Below are 9,045 nucleotides of genomic sequence, written 5' to 3'. Positions count from 1 at the left end.
TCTTACCAGCACCAGTGATTGTGAGTTCAGTATTCATCTGAGTTAGGAGAAAGTCAGGACTATTTTGTAGAAGGCAAATGTGTGTTATCTTCGTATGAGATATCAGTATGTGCACTCTGCTAAAGGTCAGCCTCTGCTCCTTTCTCTGACAGGTTTTATTTCACAAGAAGATGACTCCCACATTAGAACCCCTCCCATAGATCTTAACAGCTGAGATTGATACAAATATAATTAGAACATAGAAACGTTTATGTTTCTATGAATTCTAATGCAGAAATTAACTTCGATCATTAACTCTTTGGAGTAGAAATCTCAGTCAAGAACCATGCAAAGTGTCGTAACTATGGGGGTGGGGACACACCTCTTTTTCAATATAAATCTCAGTTGAGCATGATAATGGCTATGACACAACTTTCAGTAATCTATTATTAAGGTGAAACCATAATGGACGTTTAAGAATCTGAGCTCCCATTAGGTAATATAGAAATAAAACCTGTCATGATTTTGTAATATTAATATCTTGTAGTATTGTAATATTTCTCTCTGGTGGAGAAAGGATCCAGAAAAGCCCTCAAAAGATATCAAAATCCATTCAGTGTCTCTCCCCACGCCCCACCCCAGTAGAGGTGCAAAACTTTGTTGTTGTTGAGGACTGCATTCCCTCAGATTAAGTTGACCAATGGCAGGACCAAATGTGGACATAGCCACCTGTTTTCTCTCTCTTTCTGCCATCCCTTCTCTTTCTCACTCTTTCTCTCTCTCCTTCCTCCCTGTCCACCCAGCTGCTGCAGGGAGTACAGATCACTCTTGCTGGAGGTCAAAGCTGTTTCGTAGCAGAGGGATTTTGAAATTAGGCTAAGGGTTGCATATAATAAGGCTGGGTGCTACAGGTTGTCAGGAAGCACACAAATAAATAGCCCAGTAAGTATTAGTCAATCTAGGAATGCTGCTAACCAACCAGTTTTCTCACAGTATCCATAAAGCCTGGGACTTGAAGATTGGCCACAGAGGACTGAAAAATGAGCAACTTAACATAATCAAGGCTGCTTTGTGGCCCTGTCACAAAAGCAAAAGAAGAATGGGCATTTAAACACTATCAACTTTTAAATTTTATTATTAAACAAAAAACCAAAGAGTATTTAAAATCCAGCTGCTGTAAACTTAATGGCTGATTTCATTATTTCAAAATACAGTCATAATAAACTGCTTCCAAACTAGAATGCAAACCCTTTGCATTTTGCATTGTTTAAATTTGCATTGTTTAAATGGCTTTCAAAACACTGTGGCAACTTCTGCATATCCTAATGTAATACGTGAAGCAGTTCTAGAACACCGGGGGCATACTTTCTCCCTCTGAACATTAAAAATATTTTTTTTGGGGGGGTCATCTTAAGGCAATAGCAGGCAGTACAATTTTAAGACAGCATTACAAAATGGTACTAGAGTGAAGGAAAATGATAAGCTGGCCCTATTCAGTATAGCACTAATTATGTTCAGTAATAAGTCCTCTCCTAATGCAGAGAGCACTAGGAGGCATTTCCTTCCAGCTGCTTCTCTCTCTCCTGGAAATATTTTCTCTGTTCCGTTATGGCCTTCTCCAGCAACTGAAGGTTTATTCCTTCCACACATGTAAACACACGGGCCTTTATCACCATCTCATTACCTGTAAATATAAAAATTAAAGTTGTCAGAAATGTGGCAACTTTTTAAAAGAATCTATGTAAGCTCCGTCATGGTCAATAATGCAGTCTTGCACCTGCAGTATGCTGACAAATGCTTAGAATGCAGAATGCTACTGCAACTTTACACCAGCACACAACGATAGGCTGGGGCAAAAATCTAGAAGTGGACTATAAGGTCATATTTAAAACAGGTCCTGCTGAAAACTGAAATTAAGCAGGTCACATTTTCACTGTGCTTTGCTAAATATGACATACGGGAAATAATTGGCTAGAAATCACTGAAGTGGAAAGAGATGGAGGGTAACTGTATGTCTATTTTATAGGTCATGGGATTCAGAGCAGTCAAGTCCTAGAAGCCATTTCTAATTTCAAATTCAGCTTCACATGTAATATTCCAAACAGTGACTTTTGTCTGTTCAATTCCCTCCCCCCCATCAACCGATTCGGATTAATTCCAGAGTACCCACTTGTCTGTAAACTGAGTTCAAATACCCACAAGTACAAAGGCACAGTAGATTTCAGAAAACCTAATAATAAGTCACATGTCTCCTGTATCTCAGTGTGCAACTAAGAAGTGCTTGAATTATGAGTGATTATCATAGTTATTACTTGGTATAATAAGGTGTGGTCATCTAGTCACATTTGACATTTCACCCAGAAATCTACTTAATTATTTAGGATCCCAAACAATCCATCTGCAGATCATGTCAGCTAACAGGCTAATTGGTGCCAGGGGTCAAGGTCTCCTAAAATATACAACTGGCGCCGAAGAAATGCTGGTATTTGGGTGCCAAGGATATAACAGGAGCTCTCCCAGACACAAAATGTATAAAGCAGTTATCCCTTTGCTGAAGAGAATTCAAAAGTCCTCCCTGAAGGCAATCCTTTGTTTGCAGGAATATAATATTTTCCAAGCACTCTCGTTGGAACGTCGTTTTGCTAGCTAATTGCTTATCTCAGCTCCCAGCTACTGCTTTTACACAGGAAAACAATATTGGGAATAAGCCGTTTGCAGGAAGAGTGTTTAACTGTTCCCCTGCCCACCCCTTTCACCTTCCTTTTTCCATCCCCATAGCCACTATTATCCCAGTTCCAAAAGCATGTTTGTAAAAGAATCTGAAATTTGTGTATTTGTGGTTTTGCAAGGGCAAAGCACCAAATGAGGGGAGGCTGCATCCTCCTGCCCCATAATTCTCCTCTATAATCTGCCCCCTCAGCAATGCTTTTCAGTGAAGAAGCAGGACATCACATGGCAGGGCAGAGTCTCAAACAAACATGTGCTCTTCCAACCCCACATTCCCAGCATGTTTGCACCTCTGTCTCAGCAACGTCTATGCTGGTCATATCCACAGAATGGAAGATGGCAGGATCCCAATAATGTTCTCCATAGGGAGCTGGCTTCAGACATCAGGCCCGTTGGCAGACCAACTCTGTGTTACAAAGATGTTGGCAAGTGTAGCATGAAGGCTGGCAACATTAACCCCATCGTGTGAGAATCCTTTGCAGATGACCACAGTCCTGGAGACAATCAAGCTAGCTTGTGTATCTGCAGCAGTGACCAGAAGAGGAATGTCTGCTGGGAGGAGCGCAGAAAGAAGAGACGCCATGGTACACCTGCATCAGCACAACTGGACGCCTTCATCTGCCCCAGCTGCAAGCAAACATGTCTCTCCCATATCGGTCTCTACAGTCACAGCAGGCACTGTTTGACTTTACCCTCACTGGTGCACTCTTCCATTGTATCCCAAGACAGATGGGTGCCAACTACAGCCCACAACAACCCATTTCCTTGAGATAATGCCATACTGTGATGATAATAAATATAATAAATAATAATAATAATAATAATAATAATAATAATAATAATAATAATAATTTATTTATACCCTGACCATCTGGCTGGGTTTCTCCAGCCATTCTGGGTGGCTTCCAAAGGAATATTAAAATACAATAACCTATTAAACATTAAAAGCTTCCCTAAACAGGGCTGCCTTCATATGTCTTCTAAAAGTCTGGTAGTTGTTTTTCTCTTTGACATCTGGTGGGAGGGCGTTCCACAGGGAGGGTGCCACTACCGAGAAGGCCCTCTGCCTGGTTCCCTGTAACTTGGCTTCTCGCAGCAAGGGAACCGCCAGAAGGCCCTCGGCGCTGGACCTCAGTGTTCGGGCAGAACGATGGGGGTGGAGACGCTCCTTCAGGTATACTGGACTGAGGCCGTTTAGGAGAGCTAGCTAGACTGACAACAGTAGTACCACAGACATACATGGATGTTAGCCAAGATGGTGCCCCCAGATGTTGTTGGACTCCTATCAGTCCCAGCCAACATGGACAATGCTCATAGCTGGTGGGAGCTGTAGTCCAATAACATCTGGAGAACCATTGTGAGAACAGGATGCTGGACTAGATAGGCCATTGGCCTAATGCAGCAGGCTCCTTTTATGTTCTAACAGAGGCCACCCACTGCATACGACCATCAAAACAGGTGGAAGTCTTTGACAGATGTAAGCAATCAGTACTGCATGAACACCTTCAAATGCACTTGGGGGGGGGGTTTGAATCTGTCTCCTCAGTGTGGTTGAAAATAAGGACATGATTCTTCTTTCCTCTCCACCCAGAGGCTTAAACGTATGTGCACTAGCCCTAGTGCCTCCCACACAATATTCACTACCACTGTAGCATAAGTCAACATTTCAAATCTCAGGGTTAGGTAATGCAACTTTTAATAAGGGTACACAAGCAGCTTAAAGTTTCTGTGTTATACAATCAGGTCAAAGGTGTTTTCATATGCTAAGAGAGTCTAGGAACAAACGTTGCCACCTTTGCAAACAAGTTGGCTTGCAGCACAGGGCTAGCATGATTAGAAAATCAGTGTTATCCCTATGTAACAGTTCCAGATAATAAAAAGGAAACACCAACAGGAGTGATTAGGTACTAACTTAAACCACTGCTAGTTTTATTTTTCTTCCATGCAAAAGGATTGCATCAGAAGATCAGGGTCCCTATTCCCAAGACTATTTATTTTACCTTCTATCTAGACCAAGGATGAGGAACCTCCAGCCACAGGCCAAACATGCAAGGTTTTTTCTCTGAAACCACACCTACCTGCCCCATACTTGATGCCGTATGTGACTACAGGTGTGGGCCAGGTAGAGAAGCAGCTGCACAAAGCAGGATTGAACTCCCCGCATATTAACTGCTGTGTGGGGAGTTCAATCCTGCTTTGTGCAGGATCTCCTTCCGCCCCTGGTGGGCCAACTTTTGGCAAGTGGCTGGGACAACTCACCCATCATCAATATAATGCCTGATGACTAGCAGGCGGGTGGTCCTGCCCACCTGTCAAAGTTGGCTCACTGGAGTGAAGGAGATAAAGGTTGGTCCACCAGGCCAGGATCTAGACTATTCCTGGTTTCACGGATAGAAAAAAATACAGGTGTTCTTACCCTCTTTATGTTCGGTTTCCCCCAGTACAATATACAGCGCCCCAAGCTGGGCTTGGAATGGTTCCACAAACTTGGTACAAACTTGGATACAGTGCTGAACTGAAGCGTGCTGAGCTGTTAAGATGGCTTGGGAGCTGACCACATCATAGGAGTGTAGCCTGAAAAACAAAAACTTGGGTCTCAAATAATGTTGATAATAAAGCATGTGGAAATCATGTGCAGAATGATTTTGTTTCAAGTTGTCCGTTGTTACTTCAGTTTTTTGTACACTCCTTAGAGATATTTTTAATACATTAAGTAGTACAGAAATCAAATAATGTATTTAAATATAGAGAAATTAGATCTACCTATATCTGCTTCCCAATGCTAAAGACATTGGGTAGTGTTCAGCTAGGTTTTACTCAGAGACCCATTTAAATCAATGAATATAATTCAGTAAAACTTCTTTGAACACCACTCAGTTAACTGAAAATAAATAACTGATTTCAAAGTTTTTCCCTCAGCTAAGCATGTCTAATAATGCTATACTGAATGAGTGCCTGAGCTCAAAACACATACAATATGACATTTAGAATTTTTAACTCAATGTTAGCCTAATGTTTCTTTCTTTTAACTCACATATTCATCTCTGTGCCAGAAAAATAAAAATGAATATTTTACATGTGACATTATGGATTACACAAATAATGAGGCATACGGCGGAACAGTACCTATAGATTACAGTAGAGCCTAGCATGCATGAAGTACACATTTTAATTTTCCCCTTCCTATAAATTATAATTGTTATTGATACAAAATACCTCTTACTAAGGGTCAAAAAAGCAATAAATGTTGCTAGACATAATTTCATATCTGTAATAATTGTAATAATTTTGGCATATATACTTTGACATAACTTTGTTAAGTCAGAAATGTTTCAGAAAGTCAGAAATGTCTATTCAGAAATGTTTATCTGAGTGTTTATCGTTGTTTTATTTTAAATTTTATATCATTGCTGCGCATCATATCCTCCAATGTAAACAATGCAACCATGTTAAAAAGTTTAAAAGTGAAGAGGAATAAAAACTATGTTACTAAAACAATGACAACAAATACTTTACAACATATAATGGTGGTGCAACACATGGATTAATAAACTAACAAGGACACTATGCAACAGATGAGAGTCCAGTCCTAAGTAGGAAGGGGTGAAGAGTGAAGTGGTAGGTGATTCATTTTATTTAAAATCATTTCAATACCACTTTTCATTTAAAAATAAATCTCAAGGCAGTTTACAACAATAACATGATAACAATAATGATCTGTCACTTCCCAATCCCTGCCAGTTTGTACCATCTAGGGCAGGAGGTGTGGGGAGCAGATGTACCTCTTTTGGGTTGTCTTTTTTAGAGAGCTCCACTCCCCACACATGCTGCAGTAAATCCAAGGAAACCAGCATCTCACACATCTAAGTCCCCAAAACTGCATTTTATGGACTACCACTAGCTCCCACCACCAGTAGAGCTAGCAGTGGCCTGGATTGCGGATGTCTCCCCACAACCACCACACCCCAACACCAGCAGAGGGGCACTTCCACACAGTCTTAACCCGCTCTATCCTGCTGATCTTGAGGTTGGGCTTAATCGTTACAGATATAGTAAACAGGAGACAGGAAACAAAACAAGTTTTTTTCACAGATGTGCAGGGTAGGGGGGAAGAAATCAAACTCATTATGCTTTCTTTTACATGTGTCATTTGGTTATTTATGAATTTGGTTCTTCTATGAAATCTAAAGGAAGGAATCAGAAGGAAAATAAGAGACAAAAAGAGTAGCAGTAGTAATGTTAGATAGGATGAGCAAAAGAAACAAAAATCTTAAGGTCGAAAGGAATTACACTGACCTGCCAAAGGTTCTCAGGGTCTTCCCTTCTGGGATCAATGCAGAGTTGATTTCCCAAGGAAAGTGATATGTCCCAGCATCCGGCAGCATTTTGCGCAACTGTTCTTGAGAATAGACCCTACAGTCAGACAAAAAATGAAGTGAGTATTTAAAAGATTATCTTTCCGCTTCAAGGTAATTGGATTCCCCTACTATGCAACAGCAGGGCTTCTTTAATTATGCTGAAATCAATTCTAATAGACTACTACCTATTTTGTTCATGATAATAACCTCATTTTAAGTACTTTGCAAGGTTCCCAGACAGCTTGGCCATTGGAATAGGGAAGATGGGAGTTGTAGTCCAGCATCAACTGAAGGGCCACAGGTTCCGCATCTCCGCTGTAAGGGCAGGTAGCTATTACTATTTTACAGATCTCATGATAGGATTGCTATCTACCATACCTTTATCTTACAGCATCTCACTCTTCAGATGCCACTGCACAAGAAAGTGTCACATACAGTATTATATTATATACTGTTTAGGGAAGTTTTTAATATTTAATGCTGTATTTTTTTTAACATTCGATTGGGAGCCGCCCAGAGTAGCTGGGGAAACTCAGCCAGATGGGCGGGGTATAAATAATAAATTCTTCTTATTATTATATATTATATCATCAAATACAGACTATTATTTGTTTTTTGAATATCCCACTTTTTTCTCCAAGGAGTTCAAAGTGGCGTACATGGTTCTTCCCCTCCTCATTTAATCCCTATAACAATGCTGGCAGACAGGCTAGGCTGAGAGGCAGTGACTGTCTCCAGGCCACCCAGTGAACTTCTTTGCTGAGTGAGGATTTGAACCCTGGTCTCCCAGGTGCTAGTCCAACATTCTAACCACTACACCACAATGTCTCTAAGCAAACTAGGTAGCAGGGTGCCAAAATAAAAAATATGTAGAAGGAACCAAAGTGCAACCATAGAAAGAGGAGCGAGTCTACCTTTGAGGATGCCATTACAAATGGAAAGCCAGAATAGAAAGAGTTTAATAAAATAAAATGTGTATCTGAAGAACAGCAGCAGAATATGCCCACAACAGGGCATCCTCCAGCCCCTTCCAAATCAATATGCAAAGTCAATTTTTGATTAAACGTTTACTAGGAAAACAGACCTCTTTATGTCAAGGCATGCATTCTATTTGTTCTCCATGAAATTTTAACCACACCCATCCCAATAAGTCTAATAAATGAATTTAAATTTAGCTGGGCCCCCTCCCCACTTAATGTTTTTGAAGCAAAGAGACAATGGAAATCTTGAATATGGAGAAGGGGGGGGGTCGTCCAGTAACAATGTTTTTTTTTTTTATTATCCATATGCCAGCAATCTGACTGGGTTGCCTCAGGCACTTTAGGCGGCTTCCAACAAAGTATTCAAACACAACAAAAACCTTCAAACATGAAAAACCTCCCCGGTACAGGGCCACCTTCAGATGTCTTCCAAAATTCAGACAGATGTTTATTTCCTTGATATCTGATGGGAGGGCGTTGCACAGGGCAGGCGCGACGACCGGGAATTTCCCAAGCACCACAAGCAAACTACCTGCAAAGCAGCAATCGAAACCCTTGTTTATATCCTCCTAACACCCATCTAGAGACAGCCTGTCCAGAATTCCTTCTTATGCCGCGGAGTTTCTGCCGCGCAGCCACGTGAAGCCAATGTGCCCTCAGCCACAGATCAGTGGGCGGGCAACGTTAAGCCACCCTTGGTTTCCCCATCGCAGCTAAGGCACCTATTAGTGAGGAGGAAGAGGAGGAGCAGCTACATCCACAACCGCTTCCAAAGCGCAGGGAGTTCCCGCTCTCGTTTCCTTTCCCGCCTCCTCCTCCTCCTCATTGGATACTGAAACCGACCACCGCCGCCCGCGCAGCAGAAACCAGCGCCCGTCTCGCTCCACAAGCCCCGCCTACCAGAGGGAGGGCTGAAGCGCGAGGCCACGCCTCCCGGCGTCACGTGGCCCGGAAGGCCGCACGCCCGGGGTGGAAATCTGCCTGCGTCACGTGCCGGCCGG

The 9,045-nt window shown here is 41.9% G+C and overlaps 1 protein-coding gene across 3 annotated transcripts; it reads right to left on the bottom strand.

Annotated features, from left to right (window-relative positions):
* Nucleotides 1-1,102: 1,102 nt before the first annotated feature.
* On the bottom strand, nucleotides 1,103-8,926 carry TEN1 (TEN1 subunit of CST complex). Of its 3 annotated transcripts, none has more exons than XM_082205020.1 (4): nucleotides 8,767-8,926; nucleotides 7,003-7,119; nucleotides 5,123-5,280; nucleotides 1,103-1,663 (listed from the first exon to the last, which is right to left on the bottom strand). In XM_082205020.1, the coding sequence occupies exons 2-4, from the start codon at nucleotides 7,089-7,091 to the stop codon at nucleotides 1,527-1,529; spliced, it is 384 nt and encodes a 127-aa protein (XP_082061146.1). In that variant the 5' UTR covers nucleotides 7,092-7,119; nucleotides 8,767-8,926; the 3' UTR covers nucleotides 1,103-1,526. The 3 variants fall into 3 exon arrangements, with proteins under 3 accessions (XP_082061146.1, XP_082061147.1, XP_082061145.1); XM_082205021.1 differs by lacking the exon at nucleotides 8,767-8,926 and adding an exon at nucleotides 8,577-8,760; XM_082205019.1 differs by lacking the exon at nucleotides 8,767-8,926 and adding an exon at nucleotides 7,272-7,517.
* Nucleotides 8,927-9,045: the final 119 nt, after the last annotated feature.

This window comes from Podarcis vaucheri, assembly GCF_965113315.1.
Source record: "Podarcis vaucheri genome assembly, chromosome: 2".
NCBI classification, from domain to species: domain Eukaryota; kingdom Metazoa; phylum Chordata; class Lepidosauria; order Squamata; family Lacertidae; genus Podarcis; species Podarcis vaucheri.
This window is presented reverse-complemented; position numbering and strand designations above follow the sequence as displayed.

Excerpts from the sequence above, each read along its gene's own strand:
- TEN1 (XM_082205019.1), bottom strand. The coding sequence starts at position 7,348 with ATGCTGGACTACAACTCCCATCTTCCCTATTCCAATGGCCAAGCTGTC. Across the intron at positions 5,281-7,002 it reads ACCCTGAGAACCTTTGGCAG|GCTACACTCCTATGATGTGG; the intron begins GTCAGTGTAATT and ends TTTGTTTTTCAG. Across the intron at positions 1,664-5,122 it reads GGAAACCGAACATAAAGAGG|GTAATGAGATGGTGATAAAG; the intron begins GTAAGAACACCT and ends TTATATTTACAG.